Raw genomic sequence first — 19,924 nt, forward strand, 5'->3', positions numbered from 1 at the left:
CGCCGTCCCTCTCTCCGCCAAACGGCCTGGGTTGCATGGCCTCCCGCGGGCTTCTCCCCCTGTGAGATGCGGTGAGTTCCACATGCACCACCCCCGGCCACACTTCCCAGGGCGGTGCTCGCGGCACCGGAGTCCGCCTTTTAGAATGTCCACCCGGGGCTCGTGCAGGGGGAGGAGGGAGCGGGAGGAGCCCGTCCCTTTCTCAGTCACGTGGCTGGGAACAAGACCGGGAGGGCGAGGAGGGGCGCGAGCGGGATGGCAGCTGCGTCTGGGGGGACTCGCCTGCAGCAGGAACTGCCTGCACGGGAGCCTGCCACCCCGCCCCACCCCTACGCACTCCCCTATTGATTTTCAGAGAAGCTATTGTCAAACACCCACTTGCACATGGCGGACAAAAGGAGGGAGAATTACGTGAGATTAAAAGCAGCTTTAAACAGATAAAGCGAGGCCTGAGGGGAGACAAGCCCAATTTCAGGAGGGAGGGAGTCCAGAAACCTGGATGTTGCGTCAAATCAAACTCCAGACAGCAGGAGCTCTCTCTCTCTCCTTTGCTGTTCTTCCTGCTTCTTTTCTGGTGCCTCTTTCGCGAAGCACAGCTGTTCATTGGTCTGTTCTTTTCTCCCTTACGAGCAAGATGGTCCCTGGTTGCTTTGTGGAGAGGTGCCATGCAGAACTGAACGGCGAAACTTCAGCCCTCCCGCAGAAGATGCTGAACCACGCCTCCCATAATCCCTCACTATTGGCCACTGGGGCTAGGGCATGATAGGAACTGTAGTATCAAGAAGCCGGGGGTGGGGAGCTCAGGACTGCAGCCCTGCTTAGCGAGAGGCATTAAATGGGTAGTTCTCATTGTTTTCTGGTGAGGGTCCATCTAAGGGTTAGAGTGCGTGAATCTTGACTCCTAGAGGAGCAAATCGGAAGGAAGGAAAAAGGGAAACCACTTCCTCCTTCCGTCGCCCTCCCTCTCTCCGCCAAACGGCCTGGGTTGCTTGGCCTCCCGCGGGCTTCTTCCCCTGTGAGATGCGGTGAGTTCCACATGCACCACCCCCGGGGGACTCACCTGCAGCAGGAACTCCTGCAGTGGCGAGCTCTCCTTTGCCAGAGGGGTTCAGTCAGGGGTTTATTTATTTAATTTACTTATTTTATTTTTTAAAAAATTATACCAGTTGGAGTGGCATCCGCCAGTGGTGCTTGCCTGGAGCAGTTTTCCTCCCCTGAGCAGGCGGTTGGACTCGATGCCCTCCATGGTCCTTTCCAACGTGAACACTGTAAGAGTCTCACACCCCACAATCTCTAGTTTGTATGGCAGTTTTAGAATTTGCCTGCCTCTTCTGGAAGGGGGATGCCTGGAAGCTGCTGGAATCCTCCTTCCTTGTTTGGAAGGATTAATCTGCAGAGAGGGGGAAAGATCCCTAATCTCTGCCGGCACCCGTCTTTCTGTGTCCCATTCCTAATGTCTTAAGAACATAAGAACAGCCCTGCTGGTACAGGCCCAAGACCATCTAGTCCCGCAGCCTGTTTCACACAGTGGCCCATCAGATACATCTGGGAAGCCCACAGGTGCAATTGTCATGTCCTCTCTTCTGCTCTTGCTTTGCTGCAATGGAGAGGAGAGCTGGTCTTGTGGTAGCAAGTATGACTTGTCCCCATAGCTAAGCAGGGTCTGCCCTGGTTGCATCTGAATGGGAGACTTGATGTGTGAGCACTGCAAGATATTCCCCTCAGGGGATGGAGCCGCTCTGGGAAAAGCAGAAGGTTTCAAGTTCCCTCCCTGGAAGCATCTCCAAGATAGGGCTGAGAGAGATTCCTGCCCTCAACCTTGGAGAAGCCACTGCCAGTCAGAGAAGACAATACTGAGCTAGATAGACCAATGGTCTGACTCAGTATATGGCAGTTTCCTATGTTCCTAACGAGTATTGAGAGGCATCCTGGCTCTGAGCCTGAAGGCGGCCTATAGCCGTCAAGATTAGTAGCCAGTGATAGACCTGTCCTCCAGGGATTTGTCTAAGTCCCTTTTACCATTCAAGTGAAATCCATCCAAGCTGGTAGCCATCACCACATCCCATGGCAGAGAATTCCACAGATTAATTATGCGCTGTCTGAAAAAATACTTTGGGGGTTGGTCCTAAATTTCCCGACAATCAGTTTCACAGCATGACCCTTGGTTCTAGTGTTCTGAAGGAGGAAGAATAAATTCTCGCTATCCACACTCTCCCTTCCATGCATAATTTTATAGACCTCTGTCCTGCCTCCCCTTAGTTTTTCTAAACTCAGTGCCCCTGATTTTGTAGCCTTGCCTCATAAGGAAGGTGTTCTAGGCTCCTGATAATCATCTTGGTTGCCCTCTTTTGTACCTTTTCCAGTTCTACATGTCCCTCATGAGATATGGTGAACAGAAATGTACACAATACAGTACTCCAAATGTGGCCGCACCATAAATCTGTATAAGAGCATTATGATATTAACACTTTTATTTTCAGTTGCCTTCCTAATAATCCCAATTGTGGATTAGTCTTTTTCGCAGCTGCCACACACTGAATTGACACATTCAATGAGATGTCCACCACAACTTCAAGATCCTTCTCCTGGTCAGTCACTGAGAGCTCAGAGCCCCTCAGTATATATGTGAAGTGGTTGGGTTTGCTGTTGTTGTTGTTTGGTTTTGCCCCCAAATGCATCACTTTACACTTGCTTACATTGAATTACATTTTCCATTTCCCACTCACCCAGTTCGGAGAGATTCATTTGGAGCACCAGAATCCATTTTAGATTTCATTACCTTAAATAGTTTAGTGCCATCTGCAGATTTTGCCATCTCACTGCTTTTACCAACTTTGGGGCATTGATGAATAAATTAAAGAGCACTGATAATAGGGACCCCACTTCCTTCTTCCCTCCATTGTGAAAACTGTCCATTTATTCCTACTCTCTGTTTCCTGTTCTTCAACCAGTTACCGATCCACACATGAACCTGTCCCCTTATTCTATGACTGCGACATTTACTCAAGAGCCTTTGGTGGGGAAGTTTCTCAAACACTTTTTGGAAGTCCAAATATACTATGTCAGTTGGATCACTTTTCTCCAATATGCCTGTTGACTTCCAAAAGGTGAGTGAGGCAAGACTTGCCCTTGCAGAAGCCATGCTGGTTCTCCTTCAGCAAGATCTGCTCTTCTATATGTTGAACAATTATTTTCCTTAAGTATATTTTCCATCGACATATCCGCCATAGATGTTAAGCCAACTGGACTGTAATTTCCTGAATCCTTCTGGATCCCTTTTTGAACATCAGAGTTTCATTGTTTCCTTTTCAGTCCTCTGAGGGGGGAAATCAGATTTTTAAAATTTAAATCGGATTTTTTAATATTTAAATTGATTTGATTTTTTTAAAAACTATTAATTAAAAAAAGAACCTAGGGCAAAGATATCATCATGAATATTATTCTTGATTTCTAATTATTTTGTATCAACTTATTTATTTATTTATTTATATTGCTAGATTTTTATACCACCTATAATTAAAGCAATCTCAAGGAGGTAATATGGGGATGAGACATAACACCTGATCAATCCTGTTCTGCAGGTGGTGTACGTGCATCTCTCTCTCTCTCTCTCCCTCTCTCTCGCTTTCTCTATCTCACACACACACACTCACACACACACTTTTCCTGACTAGTGATTTAAATTGTGATCTAAATCTTTTAAAATTGAGTCCATCTGTGAAGTGATTTAAATCATGATTTTGAGTGCCTGTGACTGGGGAATTGTGACCAGTCTCACTAACCTGCAGTTTGGTGAGATTTTTTTGGTGATGTGCGGATTTCAGAGGTTCAGTCTGCTCATTCCTCTTGCTGACCCGCTGACTATGCACAATTTTAAGTGTTCTTTACCGGGGGGGGGGGGGTGGGGATAAAATTATCCTTTAGCAGTTTGCAGGGGGGAGTTCAAAATATGTCCAGATGTTCAATGTGTGCACTGCTCTTGCTGACTCTTGTCAATTTTAATAGAGTTTTGAGGATTTGGGGTGATTTTTGAGCATTTTCTCCTTTTATCTTTCAGTCTTTTCACAACCGCGGTTCTCTGAACCACCTGTTTCCCACAGACTGCAAATTTGCCGATGGTGAGTTTTTATTGGAATGGAACCCTCGCAGTTGGCGAGGGATTGTGCTCTCTACCATAGCTATGCATAGAACTGAAGGAAGCATCCTGACAACTAGACATACCCAGAACTGAGTTTATTTACTTATTATATTATATTTCTACACAGCCCCAAACATCTGTCTCAAGGACATTTATAGCAGCATAAAACAAATTAAACCCTTGAAACAACTTAAATTGTATGTTTAACCAAGGGCAACTTGCATGTTTAACCAAGGGCAACTGGCAACATTTCTATTCAGGCATGATCAGAACCACAGACTTCTGGATTTGTCTATATAGTCCATACTTAGTTTAGCTGGATTTTTACAGGGATTGGTCCAATTCTTGGTGAAGCAGAGGGCTATGACAGGATATGAGGTGTGAAAACCTCAGATTACCAACTGTATCTCTAAGGACTCTTCAGAAGCCATTCCGGCCTAATTGTCAATTCTTCTGTTTCCCATGGAGCCGTCTGCTACTGTGAGCCCGTCTCATCTCCCCCTCAGCCTAACTTATCCATAGGGATGTTGTGAGGATAAACTTAAGGTATCCCGTTTGAACACCTAGATAATCGTACATGATGTGAAAACCAAGGTAGATCCTTTTCTTTAAAAGACAACAACAACTATTTATATACTGCTTTTTGACAAAAAAGTTTCCAAAGTGGTTTACATAGAGAAATAATAATAAATAAGATAAGATAGATCCCTGTCCCCGAAAGGCTCACAAAGAAACATGATAGACACCAGCAACAGTCACTGGAGGTACTGTGCTGGGGGTGGATAGGGCCAGTTACTCTACCACTGGTAAATAAAGAGAATCACCTCATTAAATCACCTCTTTGCCCAGTTAGCACAGGTTAAAAAGATGAGTTTAAATTATAATTCAGCCACACTTTCTTATCACATGTTCTGATTGTAGAAACAAGCAGACTTGAAGTTAAATTGTTGTAGTGTTTTAACCTTTTCTGTTGTTTGTTTTGCTTTGTTGTAAACCGCCCAGAGACGCAGGTTTGGGGCAGTATAAACATATTTTAAACAAATAAAGTTGGAGCCTACCCACAGAGATTGTGAAATCCTGAGTCACTCGCACCAGAAAGGAGGCCTTGGACTCAGTGTTGAAATCACCCAGCATAACTAGACTATGGGGCTCAAAAGTACTTTGTGGCTTCCTCTGTCAGCTCAGAAAGGAAGATTGTTAGGCAGCAGGTGTGCAAGGCATACAAACATGAGTTCAGACATTGTAAACAGTGGAGTGGCCCAAGGGAGGGGGGTTGCAGGGAAATAAGGTGAAATCCTGATGATGAGCATCCCCTTCCCACCCAGCCATTGAGCCTGGCTTGCTGCTGGCTTGAGATCCTGGGCAGCTGGTACTCTGCCTGCTGCATCACCCCGTATCTCAGTGGAATAGGTCAGTTTGGCTTTCTTCTTCTTGCATGATCAGAACAGTAACTGAGGGCTGTTGATTGATATGCAGCTTATTTTCTATCCTAGGCTCTGACCAGTTTTCTCTCTTTGTTCCAGCAGGTGATGGGAGGGAGAACAAGACTGAGGGAAAGACCCACCGTGAATTGCTTGGAGGTACCAGATGGGAAAAGAGTGAAGAGCAGAGAATGAAAACTAAGGCAAAAAAGGAGATAAGGAATGGTTCTTCTGCTTCTCAGCCTGGTGAGGTCATAATAATCCAAGAACAAATGGAGAGAGGAAGTGAGAAAAGTCTGTATCCTGTGAGTAGGAAAAGCTTCAGATCTGCACCAAGCTTTATTCCTCAATGGGAAATGCACACTGGAGAGAAACCATATGTATGCATGGAGTGCGGAAAGGGCTTCAGCCGAGCTATGTGCCTCAAATCACATCAAAGAACCCACACTGGAGGGAAACCGTATATATTCATGGAGTGTGGAAAAAGCTTCAGTCAGAATGGGCAACTTACAGTCCATCAAAGAACCCACACTGGAGAGAAACCATATAAATGCTTGGTGTGTGGAAAGAGCTTCAGAGACAGCACATCTCTTACAAAGCATAAAAGAGTTCATACTAAAGAGAGACGCTTTAAATGCTTTGAATGTGGCAAGAGTTTCACTGAGAGTGGACAAATTAGTAAACATAGAAGAATTCATACAGGGGAAAAACCATATAAATGCTTCGAGTGTGGAAAGAGCTTCACACAGAGTACAGAGCTTACCATACATCAAAGAATCCACACTGGAGAAAAGCCACATGAATGTTTGGAATGTGGAAAGAGTTTCAGTCAGCGTGGATACCTTACCATACATCAAAGAACCCACACTGGAGAGAAGCCACATGAATGTTTGGAATGTGGAAAGAGCTTCAGTCAGCGTGGATACCTTACCATACATCAAAGAACCCACACTGGAGAGAAGCCACATGAATGTTTGGAATGTGGAAAGAGCTTCAGTCAGTGTAGATACCTTACCATACATCAAAGAACCCACACTGGAGAGAAGCCACATGAATGTTTGGAATGTGGAAAGAGCTTCAGTCAGCATAGATACCTTACCATACATCAAAGAACCCACACTGGAGAGAAGCCACATGAATGTTTGGAATGTGGAAAGAGCTTCAGTCAGCGTAGATACCTTACCATACATCAAAGAACCCACACTGGAGAAAAACCATATGTATGCATAGAATGTGGAAAGAAGTTTAGTGTGAGTAACCAACTTAGTAGGCATCAAAGAACCCACACTGGAGAAAAACCATATAAATGCTTGGTATGTGGAAAGAGCTTCAGTAGGAGTGGACCCCTTACCATACATCAAAGAACCCACACTGGAGAAAAACCATATAAATGCTTGGAGTGTGGTAAGTGCTTCAGTGCAGGTGGACCCCTTACCAGACATCAAAGAACCCACACTGGAGAGAAGCCACATGAATGTTTGGAATGTGGAAAGAGCTTCAGTCAGCGTGGATACCTTACCATACATCAAAGAACCCACACTGGAGAGAAGCCACATGAATGTTTGGAATGTGGAAAGAGCTTCAGTCAGTGTGGATACCTTACCATACATCAAAGAACCCACACTGGAGAGAAGCCACATGAATGTTTGGAATGTGGAAAGAGCTTCAGTCAGCATGGATACCTTACCATACATCAAAGAACCCACACTGGAGAGAAGCCACATGAATGTTTGGAATGTGGAAAGAGCTTCAAACAGAGTGGAGACCTTAACATACATAAAAGAACCCACACTGGAGAAAAGCCATATGTATGCATAGAGTGTGGAAAGAGGTTTAGTGTGAGTAGCCATCTTAGTAGGCATCAAAGAACCCACACTGGAGAAAAACCATATAAATGCTTGGTATGTGGAAAGAGCTTCAGTAGGAGTGGACCCCTTACCATACATCAAAGAACCCACACTGGAGAAAAACCATATAAATGCTTGGAATGTGGAAAGAGCTTCAGTGCAAGTGGACCCCTTACCAGACATCAAAGAACCCACACTGGAGAGAAGCCACATGAATGTTTGGAATGTGGAAAGAGCTTCAAACAGAGTGGAGGGCTTACCATACATCAAAGAACCCACACTGGAGAAAAGCCATATGTATGCATAGAGTGTGGAAAGAGGTTTAGTGTGAGTAGCCATCTTAGTAGGCATCAAAGAACCCACACTGGAGAAAAACCATATAAATGCTTGGTATGTGGAAAGAGCTTCAGTAGGAGTGGACCCCTTACCATACATCAAAGAACCCACACTGGAGAAAAACCATATAAATGCTTGGAGTGTGGAAAGAGCTTCAGTGCAAGTGGACCCCTTACCAGACATCAAAGAACCCACACTGGAGAGAAGCCACATGAATGCTTGGAATGTGGAAAGAGGTTCAAACAGAGTGGAGAGCTTACCATACATCAAAGAACCCACACTGGAGAAAAACCATATAAATGCTTGGAGTGTGGAAAGAGCTTCAGTGCAAGTGGACCCCTTACCAGACATCAAAGAACCCACACTGGAGAGAAGCCACATGAATGCTTGGAATGTGGAAAGATCTTCAAACAGAATGGAGAGCTTACCATACATCAAAGAACCCACACTGGAGAGAAACCATATGAATGCATACAGTGTGGAAAGAGGTTTAGTGTGAGTAGCCATCTTAGTAGGCATCAAAGAACTCACACTGGATAAAAACTATATACCGTATTTTACGGACTATAAGACGCACCTTAATTTTAATGCAGTTTTTCAGAGTTTTCAAGCTTTCCTTCTCCTCTCGCCTCCATCTCCCCTCCAAGCCCTCCCACCATGCCCCACTCTGTTTTTCCCCTCTTCTGCCAGCAGCAGTGAGCCCACGTTGGTGACCCGCGGCGGCTGCTGCTGGTTGTTGCTCATTGCGGCCGCTGGCGGGGCCCACCCGGGACCTCCTTCTCCACCTCCTCTTGTGCCTCCGGCGGCTCCTGCGGGCTGGTGCTCGCCTGCGCAGGCTTGTTTCCCGGACGAGCCCCGCGTCCCCTCAGAGGGCGGCAGCGCAGCAGCCTCCCTCACTGCAGCAGCATCGGGGCGGCAACCAGAGGGAGCCCGGGGAGTGGGGCGGCAGGCGGGCTGACTAGGCCGCTCCCAGCAGGCCCCAGTGAGAGAGGAAGGGAGGTGGTAAGCGAATCCTCCCTGCTTGCCCTTCCTCCTCCTCCCCCCTCTCTTTCCCGACAAGCCCTAAACTTCCAACTTCTCCCTGGCTCCGTCCGCACAATCCAACATGGCAGGGAGTGAGGAGCGGACGAGACCAAGCGGCGCGAGTGGAGAGGGGAGGACGGGGCTAGAGGCGAAGCAGCCGGTACAGGGAGCAGCAGCAACAACAGCGTCAAGCTTTTCGCAGAAGGGCCCGTCCGCGCCTTCGCTTTCCCCTCCACCCTCCCTCCTTTTCCGGAGTGTAAGACGCACCTGAATTTGGGCGGATATTTTTTGAGGGAAAAAGTGTGTCTTATACTCCGTAAAATACGGTAAATGCTTGTTGTGTGGAAAGAGCTTCAGTCAGAGTGGATACCATACATCAAACAACCCACACCGGAGAGAAGCCACATGAATCCTTGGGATGTGGAAAGAGCTTCAGAGAGAGCACGTCTCTTACAAAGCATGAAAGAGTTCATACTAGAGAGAGACTCTTTAAATGCTTTGAATGCGGAAAGAGCTTCAGTCAGAGTGTAAGCCTTTTTAATCAGATGACTCATATAGGGGAGAAACCATATAAATGCTTGGTGTGTGGATAGAGGTTCAGTGATGGTTGAAATCTTACTAAACACCAAGGAACCCACACTAGCGATAAACCATATAAATGTTTGTAGTATGAAAAGAGCTTCAGTATGAGCAGATCATTTACCATCCACACTGGGGAGTGTGGAGTGTGAATGTTTGGAGTGCAAAAAGTGCTTCAGCTGAGCTGACTGTCTGACAGTGCACCCAAGAACTCATTGTGGGAGGAAGCCACATAAATACTAGAAGTGTGGCAAGAGCTCCATCCAAACTTGACGGCTTATTTTGCATCAAAGAATCCATACAGGGGAGAAACCATATAAATGTATGCAGTTTGAAAAGTTTCAGCATGAATTTTCTGCTTACTTTACATCAAATAACCCACACTGGAACACAGGAATATAGAAAGCTGCCATATACTGAATCAGACCATAGGTCTATCTAGCTCAGTATTGTCTACACAGACTGGCAGCAGCTTCTCCACGGTTACAGGCAGGAATCTCTCTCAGCCCTCTCTTGGAGATGCTGCCAGGGAGGGAATTTGAAACCTGCTCTTCCCAGAGCGGCTTCATCCCCTGAGGGGAATATCTTACAGTGCCCACACATCAAGTCTCCTATTCATGTGCAACCAGGGCGGACCCTGCTTAGCTAAGGGGACAAGTCATGCTTGCTACCACCAGACCAGCTCTCCTCTCCTGGAAAGAAATGCTGTAAATGCTTGGAGTGTGGAAATAGCTTCGGCCAAATTTCACAGACAACAGTGGCGTATCTGCCTTGGGGTAGCTGGGGGTGCCATGCTAGTGCCACAGTGCCGCTGCCTGTCTGCCCAGTTTGGGGTTTTTTTGTTGTTGTTGCGGTGGGGTGTGTGTGTTCAGAGCAGGGCCCGCACTGCTCTTTGTCCCCAGCCGCGTGTCTTCCCAACTGCACATCGTGCGCCTGTGCAGCGGAAAGAGATTTCCCCATTAGATCAATTGCTGTTTGAACTCTCTTCCTTTTATTTTCCCATACAATGCAAAGCAACTGCTGTGTTGCTCTTTTGGGGGAGAGGGGAAATGGTCAACTTTAGTAGTGCAAGACTGTGAAATCATTTTGCAGTCAAGGACTCCCCCCTCCACACACACACACACCCCTTGCCTCTTTAAAGTTTCATGTTAGAAGAATATTGGCATATTCCTTTTCTTTCTTTTTATTGTGCATCTTTAACTAAACAATATCTGATTGTAATATAACTGGCAGGATAAACATAATCATGGACACACTGCTCTGGGCGCCTTGGAGTAATAGCGGGATGTTGACATGACAATAAACAAATGCCTTTATATAATTTTCATGTAGTGCCATAATTTGTTAATTAAAAGATTAACGAGCTTGACTTGTATTTTTGAGCTGATATTATGGTAGAGTTATTTGAAAGATGGGTGTCAGATGTTTGAACAGGGGCGCAATTTCAGTGCTTGCCCTAGGCGCTATTTTCCCTAGATACGCCCCTGACCACATCGAAGAATTCATACAGGGGAGAAACCATATGAATGCTTGAAGACTGGGAAAAGCTTCAGCATGAAGAGCAATCGCACTGTACATCAAAGAACTCCCACTGGAGATAAATCATACAAATGCTTGTTGTATCGAAAGAGTTTTAATGACAGTCTACACACCACAGAACCACATCTGGAGAGAAACCATATAAATCTTTGAGCGTGGAAAGAGCTTCACTCAAAGCACAATCCTCATTTCACATCAAAGAACCCACACTAGAGAGAAACTATATAAGTGATCCAAATGTGGAAAGTGCTTCCGTGTGAGTTCACACCTTGGTTCCAGTTTGGCCTCGAACGTGTGCACGTATGCACATTCTCACGTGTTTTTAAATGTCCGCTCAATTAATATTAGATCCCACTCAAGTTGAATCTAGAAGGTCCCTCTCTGAATGCCTGTATGCACACACTGCCTTGATACTGCTGCCCAAAACAAAACTCATTCTGCATACAGATGAAACAAATGGGGGAGAACATGGCTTGCTTCACATCAAAGGACACACTCTGGTGATTCACAATGTCCAAGGTGGAAAAAAGAGACACTAGTCTCCTATGGTAAAAATAGGAAAGACTCTTTTGAGAGCAGAAAAATGTTTATATTAATTTTCACACAAGCTTTTGTGGGAAGTATTTGACAAATTAGGGGCCTTGGTTATAAAATGTTATGCTTGACTGTGCAGTTCAACCGCAATGCTGGAGATTTTATACAGCTTCCTTCTCTTTAATGTGGCACCTGAGATCACCCTGAGATTTAGTTGGAGTTTTTAAAAACATGTCTTACCAGGGGTGTTGGTAGGTCCTTGAAAGATCAGCCGCCTTTGTTCACAGTCCCTGGTCAGTCTACATTTCCCTCCCTAATCATAAATATTTATTACGCTTTTTGAAATCAAGTAATAACAATAAGCAACAATTTTTAACATTTTATTTTTATACCCACTCTTCCTCCATGGACACAATGATAATAGCAAACACTAACAGTGAGAATTATAATTATTACAATAAGAAATTTATGCTACATGCTTTCCTGTTCAGGCTGTCAATATTCAGCATATGGATGCCAGCGTTGAACACCTGATCTTTTGGCATTTGGTGTTGGTTCCACGATTGTACATGTTCGCTTGATGCCCCACTGTGCTCCGTGGGGTTTCCTCCCAGGTGAGTATAGGGATTTAGACTCAGTGAAGAAGTGGAATTTTTGTGGCCACAAGCTGAGACATTCTGTTGTAAGCCAGCTCATGCCCCCACCCCATATGCTTTTTTAAAAATGGGGGTCTGGGAAATACATCATAAAAATAAGCAATTGTACAGAAAGTCCCAATGTAACTGTTAACAACTCTACTGTAACTTCTATTACTAAGTCAGTTTTCTAATACACCCTCTTAGCAGCTCCAATTTATTGCAAAAAAGTTAGCATTTTGCCTTCCTGGCTGTACTTTACAAGAGAATTAGACTCTTCAGATGTGCTTTGAAAAAAGTATTACCACTCCAGAAGCATAGTTTGGGGCAAATGAGCATTTGACCATTTTAATGTTTTAAAACACTGATAGTGACTACATAGGGTACAGTTACAAGGTGGGCTTTAAAGAGACAGTTGGGTCCAACTGTATATTTGTTGAGTTTTATCTCCACTTCCTGCCCTCCAGACACACAGACCATGATCATCCATCAAGTCCTGACTGCGGTACATACATGGTATAATGCCACTTTGCAAGGCAACCTTATTAATCGGATGTTGGAATCAAATCTACCCAAAGTAGACTCTAAACAAAAGAGGCACATCAGAAATGGGGATTTGATGCCACATTTTCAAGAAGGGTTCAAATTGAAATGGTACAACTCCACTTGTTAGGAGCAGGCTGGCCAGGCCCCTCCCAACTCGTAGTCAAACAGAGACGACTCTTCCCAGTTCGTTATCTGAGTTTCATGGCAGCAATCTGGAGAAAACAAGGGAACCTCGCACAAGCTGGAATTTACATGAATTCTTTATTAAGGCTAATGATCACGTGAGCAATAAGCGTGCAGCAGACTTAATAGGATGCATGTTCTATTGTAGTGCAGTCAATCTTAGCTAGGAACAACTTTAGGGGGCCCCCTGCCTGTGATACTCCAGAGGTTGCTGAACTACAACTCCCATCATCCCCAGATACAGTTTATTGTGGCTGGAGAGGATGAGAGTTACAGTTCAGCAACTTCTGGAGTACATTAGGAACGTACGGTCAAAATCCTAGGAACATAGGAAGCTGGCATATACTGAGTCAGACCATTGGTCCATCTAGCTCAGGATTGTCTACTCTACACAGACTGGCAGTGGCTTCTCCAAGGTTGCAGGCAGGAATCTCTCTCAGCCCTACCTTGGAGAAGCCAGGGAGGGAACTTGAAACCTTCTGCTTTTCCCAGAGTGGCTCCATCCCCTGAGCGGAATATCTTACAGTGCTAACACTTCTAGTTTCCCATTCATATGACACCAGGACAGACCCCGCTTAGCTAGGGAACAAGTCATGCTTGCTACCACAAGTTTGGGAAGCCCTGTAACAGAACAAAGAAAATTTAAAGCAAGGTACCTAATGGTGCAGCAGGGAAATGACTAGACTACCAAGCCAGAGGTTGCCAGTTTGAATCCCCGCTGGTACCTATATCAGGCAGCAGTGATATATAGGAGATGCTGAAAGCCATCATGTCATACTGCTTGGGGGCTGGCAGTGGTAAACCCCTCCTGTATTCGACCAAAGACAACCACAGGAGTCAACCTTGATTCAGGAGTCGACACTTGCCTTTAAAAGCCAAGACAGTAGAGAAACGACAGAGGGGGAGGGGGAAAGCATGCTTTCAAAGTCTGCTTAAACAAATTAACTTCTGAAAATGCCTTAAGCTTCTGAGGGACAATAGCTCTGGTTCTCACTGGCATTGGCATATGAGTACCTATACGCTGAATCTCTTCCCTGGTGTCTGCTATCTTTCTTTTGAATCTTTGACCAGCTGGCACAGCCTTCTCTCTGCTCTTTATGTGGTTCTGCTCTGTGCCCTTCAGATTTATCTGAACACTTTGAACCCTCACACTTTAAAAGATGGCTTTTGCCGAAACGGATACGGCCCAACTCCTCTGGGCTATTCCCCAGGTGTCATTTTAAAAGCTGCTCTGAAACCTTTTTGAATTTAAGTGCAACACTAAAGACACTCCTTTTGAAGGAGGCTTTTTCATGCCCCCTCTTGGGTTATATCTGGTCGGTTCTTTAGCTTGCAGTTGTTATAATTTCCCTTTTGTAGCGGTTTTGAACCTGACGTTCAACATGATACGTATGGTATTGCTGTGAGCAGTAGTGTACTGGAAGGGCGGGGTCTAAATATTTTAAATCAAGAATCCTAACGAAAAGGTTGAATGGGGATTTGAACTCAGGTACCCCCGGTCTCTGTCCTTGCCACTCTAACCTCTGCACTATGCCAGTGCTCAGGCTTCCAAGGGTCTGATCAGACCTAAGAACGTGGCAACAGCCCTGCTGGCTCAGGCCCAAGAAGGCCCATCGAGTCCAGCATCTTCTTTCACACAGTGGCCCCCCAGATGCCACTAGAAGCCCACAGGCACCAGCTGAGGGCCTGGCCTCTCTCCGGCTCTTACTCCTCTGCTGCAACTGGGACTCAGAGGCAGCCTGCCCTTCAGGCTGGAGGTGGCCCCTAGCCCTGGCTCCCACTAGTAGCCCCTGAGAGACCTCTCCTCCATCCAGTGATGCAAACCCCTCTTGAAGAGATGCTTCAGTAGTAGGGGCATGGGGCATCTTGGGGCCCTCTTCGTGCCTCTAAAATCTGCTGCCTTATGCTACCGCCCCATCTGGCTTCATGTCAAGGGCTCCTCCAAGACACAGCAGCCACATCGACAAAGGCTCTTCTCCTCAGACCAGCCCTCCAGAGCTACCACCGAAGGCCAACTGCCCAAACCCAAACCATGCTCTCCCCTCCACTCCTCAAGGTTCTCTTTGGATCAGGGAGCCTGCTTCCGACTGGCAGCTGTGTGCTGCTGGGTTGGTTTCGCTTGATTTCTCATTAATATTGAAGAGTCTGTTTGCTCTGGTGCACTTAGTTTATTGCTGTTGTTCATTCCTGGATTTTGTTGCTGTTGTTGATTTTGTGCCCCTTGGCCCTGGTGCCCCTTTCCTCCTGCTCTGCCTTCTCCCCCTCCCATCTAGATTCTCCCCCACTCACCCCCCCCCCCGTGGCCCTTGGGAAGCAGACATGGAGCAGGGGGGCAAGTTGTGCCCATATGTTTTCTCCTCTGCAACTAACAGCAGCTTCAGGGAGGGGCATTTGGATTGAGGCTGCAGTGCAAAAAAAGAAAGATCTGGGGACCCCCCCCCCCACACACACACCCCTCTCATTCACACACTCACACCTCATCCAAACCAGGGACTTCTGCAACCGCTTTTTAAAAAAGACTTTGGGCATCCCAATCACAGAATTCATCTGTTCAGTCCAGTCTGGCCCTTAGAGAGGCGGCCTTTTGATCCACAAGCACAGGGGTGCTCAACTTCAGTCTTCCTGCACATGTTGGCCTACAGTTCCCATAATTCCTGGCTATTGGCCACTGTGGCTAGGGATTATGGGAGTTGTAGTCCAAAGCAGCTGGGGGGGGAGTTATGTTGAGCAGCTGGCCTGCCCTAAAGGGACTTCCATCCACCAGCTGAGATGGTCCCAAGAGGCACAGATCTTACCCAGGAGTCAGATGATGTGACTTTTCCAGACAGCACAGTTATAAGGAGCCAGCATCCCACCAGCACAGGAACTATACATGAAATTGCCATCGAGGGGAAAGATCAGCCCAGTGATTGAGTCGTGGTGTTGCCTAGAACAAGGCTTCTCAACCTGTGGTTCTCCATATGTTGCTGAACTAAGAAAATAAGAACAGCCCTGCTGGATCAGGCCCAAGGCCCATCTAGTCCAGCATCCTGTTTCACACAGTGGCCCCCCAGATGCCTCTGAGAAGTCCACAGGCAGGAGTGGAGGGTATGCCCTCCCTCCTGCTGTTACTCCCCTGCAACTGGTACTCAGAGGCATCCTGTCTTGGAGGCTGGAGGTGGCCTATAGCCCTCTGACTAGTAGCCAATGATAGACCTCTCCTCCATGAAGTTATCCAAATGCATGATTTTATAGACTTCTATCATGTCTCCTTGCAGTCATCTTTTTTCTAAACTAAATAGCCCCAGATGTTGTAGCCCTGCCTCACAAGAAAGGTGCTCTAGGGCCCTGATCATCTTGATTGCCCACTTCTGCACCGTTTCCAGTTCTACAATGTCCCACTTACCTATCCCCTTCAGCTATACAAGGCTGCCCATTGGGGGAGTATAGCAGAGATATATTGTGCCGTCGAGTCAGTGTTGACTCCTGGAGACTCCAGAATGAATAAATAAAATAAATATTGAAAGAAGATTTTGTTATTATTCCCCTTGATACTATGGGGGAACTAAACAGCCTCCTTTTGTTCCTTGCCTAGCGGGGGGTCCAATTAATCCAGGCAAAGGTAGCAAGATAAGGAAGTTTATTCTTGATGAAGAAGGTGTGATCTCAGAGCCAGGGTTCCCAGAATACAAACTGAGTTAAAACTTACAGTAGCCGGTAAGCAAACTCCTTTACGTCATTATTGGCATGATTACAAAGCAGAACCAACCATTTGCTTGTGGTGGGTGGAACAGTTTCAAGCTGCCCTCTTTTTTGTTGTTCTCGCCTATCAGGTTTCAAGTCTCCCCCTGGCCGACTACTCCCTAACCACATTCTTATCTGTGTCAGTTCTACTTGCTTATGCTTAGCCTGCAAACACCTGCGTGCGTGCTAGTTCAGTCTTTTCTCACTTTATACACAGAGGCTGCTTGGCATAAGCACAGCCATTTTACTTCCCTTTCACAGTACGTCTAGCTACATGCTCTTCAAACTCTCTTCTTGCATCCCTTGCATTCCGTTTGCTAGAGTTCATGTTCCTTGTTGTTTTCTTCATTTGGGCAGCAGGACTTCCATTTCTGAAGGAAGTCTTCTTCCTTTTTATAGCTGTAGAATCCAGAGGAGAGAATTGTGATATGCAATGTCTTGCAATGACAAGACAGTGGAGTTGATTCAGGAATATTAAAGGTGTAATGAGACAGTTATTATTTACAGAGAAGCAAATGCAGTCTGCCTTCAGTTCTCTTGCTGCTGGCTGCTTTTTTTTAGCCCCACCGCTACTTCAGGAATGGAACAAAAGTAACTAATAAAGAATAATAAAGTGTGCTGTCAAGTCGATTTTGACTCCCTGCGCCCACAGAGATCTGTGGTTTTCTTTGGTAGAATACAGGAGGGGTTTACCATTGCCTCCTCCTGCGCAGTGTAAGAGGATGCCTTTCAGAATCTTCCTATATCGCTGCTGCCCAATATAGTACCAGCAGGGATTCAAACCAGCAACTTTCTGCTTGTTAGTCAAGCATTTCCCCACTACTAAAGCACCATTCAAAAGCTGGCCTGGATCAATGCATGGATTCACCAAAAACACCACAGTAGCTTCCCTTACTCTGCTTATTAGCCATGCTGGAATCTTCCTGAACTTGATGGTACCTTTCCTCCTTTTTGGTATACATTCCAACTGAGCTTCTATTCTTGTGGTTTTGAATAAGTTCCATGCTTTCTGGAATGATTTGACCCTTCCGACTTTCCCTTTCAGCTTTCTTTTTACCAGTTCCCTCATTTTTGAGACGTTTCTTCTTCTGAAGTCCAACGTATCCGTGTTGGACTTCCTTGGCAAGACTCCCCTCGCATATAACCTGAATTGGATTACACTCTGGTCACTATTCCCCAATAGTTCTGAAACTCTGACATCTTGCACCAGGTCCTCCTGGGCACCACTCCGGATTAATTCCAAGGCTGCCTTCTCGTTGCTTGGTTCTGCAACCATCGGTTGTACTAAGGCACAGTCATTTATTATGTCTAGAAATGTGGATTCTTTGTCACTACCTGAATGTGAATTTACCCAGTCTATGTGTGAGTGATTGAAGTCACCCATTATTACAGCTTTGTGTCTTTTTGACACCTCTCTGATTTGCTTCTCCAACTCCAGCGTTGGAGTCGAATCATATTGTTACCCATAATGATTCTGTGGAGGATCCTGGTCCTCCTAGGTTTTCTAGTTTATTAGATTCTACCCCTTCTGTAATATGCAGTGCTACTCCACCCCCAGTCCTCCCCTCCCTGTCCCTTCTGTAGAGATTGTATCCAGGAATAACAGTGTCTCACTGGTTATCCAAACGTGTGTGAACTGCACTGGTTAAGTCTTACTTGGTGGGGAGGGACGAGAATCCTGCCCCATGCTCAAATGCCTGTGGCAGTCCCCTTTTCAGACTGGTTGCTCTAGAATTGTTATTTTCTGGGGAAATGGCCTTAAGTGTTGGGTAATTGATAACGCAAGCGTTCCCTTCCCTAGAGTCCTCCCCTGCTCCTGCCCCGTACCCAAAACACTCCAGTGATTCAAGGCAAGATAATATGTAGATGTCCACACCTGCATCATGCTTTTATTGTGACTTTGCTGTATTTGGACCAAGCTGGTTGGTGATCGAAATAAAGATGATTGATGGCCTGATATACTGCCACCTGGATAGGTCTTCAAAAGCAACAGACACCTCATGTTTGCTGGAAAAGGCACTTGCACAAGACCTCTGAGCTGTTCTTAGGTGTTCCAGTATTTACTGAGCCAGTGTGAGGGCATCCCTGACAGCCAGATGGAGTGTGTGTGTGCCATACACCGTATGTTCACACAGCCCAGGACTGTCTCAACGGCGGGAGTAACGTTGGCCCCATTGTCTGTGACAATGAAGCCCCAGGCGAGGTGTGGACACCCGCCAATCCACTCCTCTATCTGGAGGCCGAGTACGGCCACCACCTCCTCCCTGGTGTTCCTCGTGTCCATTGTCTCCACATGCAGAACGGCCCACCTGTGCCGTGGTGCAGCGGGAGACGCGCTGGACCCAGAGGCAGTGCCCATGGAGGTCCCCTCTTTCTCCAGACCCCACCAGTGGGCAGTGAGGGCCAGGAAAGCAGCATGCATCCCACTGACACTGGTCCAGAGGTCAGTCGTGAAATGCACGCTGGTTTCAGCCGGGGCCGCATGCAGCCTGGCTAACACAAGCTCCCTCTACTGGTGGTACTGGGAGGGGACCACATTCCGGCTGAATGTGGTCCTTGAGGGTATGATGTAATTGGAAGCAAGATACTGGAGAATCTGGCGGAATCCAGAGTTCTCGACCACCTGGAACGGCTGGTCATCAGTGGAAATCATCTCCCCTATGAGGTGGGTGAGGTGATGATGGTAGGGGTGTGCACGGAACCGGACCAGTTCAGTCCGGCTCCCATCAACCCCACCACCACCACCTGGTACGCTCCTGGACCGGTCCGTGAACCTTTTCTTTTCTTTTTTTAAAATTTAAAATGTAAAGGAAGTACCTGTAGCCCCTTCAGGGGGCTTGCTGTAGCCGCGGGGGTGGGTGGGTCTGCATGGGTTCCCTCTACCCCCACTGGCCTTCCTCATCACCGCCGCGGCCGGGTAAGCGTAGCCTTTTTGGTCCTTTGGGGCCTCCGTAAAAGTGAGCGGCCGCCATTTTGGCCTCACAGAGGGCATTTGCGCAAGTGCGGTGGCCGCCAAAATGGCAGCCTCTCGCTTTTACGGAGGCCGGAAAGTGCCAAAAAGGCTATGCTTACCTGGCCGCAGCAGTGATGAGGAAGGCTGGTGGGGGGAGAGGGAACTCGCGTGGACACACATCCCGCCACAGCTACAGCAAGCCCCGCCGAAGGGGCTACAGGTACTTCCATTACATTTTAAATTTTAAACAAAAAAAAGTTCGCGGACCTGTCGGACAGGACCTGGCAGTCCAGTCCCGGTCTGACAGAACCGGGGTGGGGGTGTTTCGGTTTGATCACGAACACATGAACCAAGCCGTCGGACCGTGGACCGGTTCCGCACATCCCTAGAAGATGGTCCACATGAACAGTACACTTACTGCCCGACACCTGTGGCCACCGCTGGAATGGCAGTGTAGCCTGCTTTTT

The 19,924-nt window shown here is 46.7% G+C and overlaps 1 protein-coding gene across 6 annotated transcripts in view; it reads left to right on the top strand.

Annotated features, from left to right (window-relative positions):
* Window positions 1-10,713, top strand: part of LOC128344271 (zinc finger protein 850-like) — a 41,482-nt gene extending 30,769 nt beyond the window's left edge. The window contains exons 1-3 of one of the 6 annotated variants that reach the window (XM_053294057.1): window positions 4-71; window positions 4,058-4,118; window positions 5,662-10,713. In XM_053294057.1, coding sequence (XP_053150032.1) covers window positions 5,751-8,282 — 2,532 coding nt within the window. In that variant the 5' untranslated portion in view covers window positions 4-71; window positions 4,058-4,118; window positions 5,662-5,750 and the 3' untranslated portion in view covers window positions 8,283-10,713. Of the gene's footprint in view, window positions 1-3; window positions 72-112; window positions 1,026-4,057; window positions 4,119-5,661 lie in introns of those variants that run through there. The other 5 variants (XM_053294062.1, XM_053294059.1, XM_053294058.1 and 2 more) reach the window with 5 other exon arrangements.
* Window positions 10,714-19,924: the final 9,211 nt, after the last annotated feature.

Source organism: Hemicordylus capensis, chromosome 2 (assembly GCF_027244095.1).
Source record: "Hemicordylus capensis ecotype Gifberg chromosome 2, rHemCap1.1.pri, whole genome shotgun sequence".
NCBI lineage: Eukaryota > Metazoa > Chordata > Lepidosauria > Squamata > Cordylidae > Hemicordylus > Hemicordylus capensis.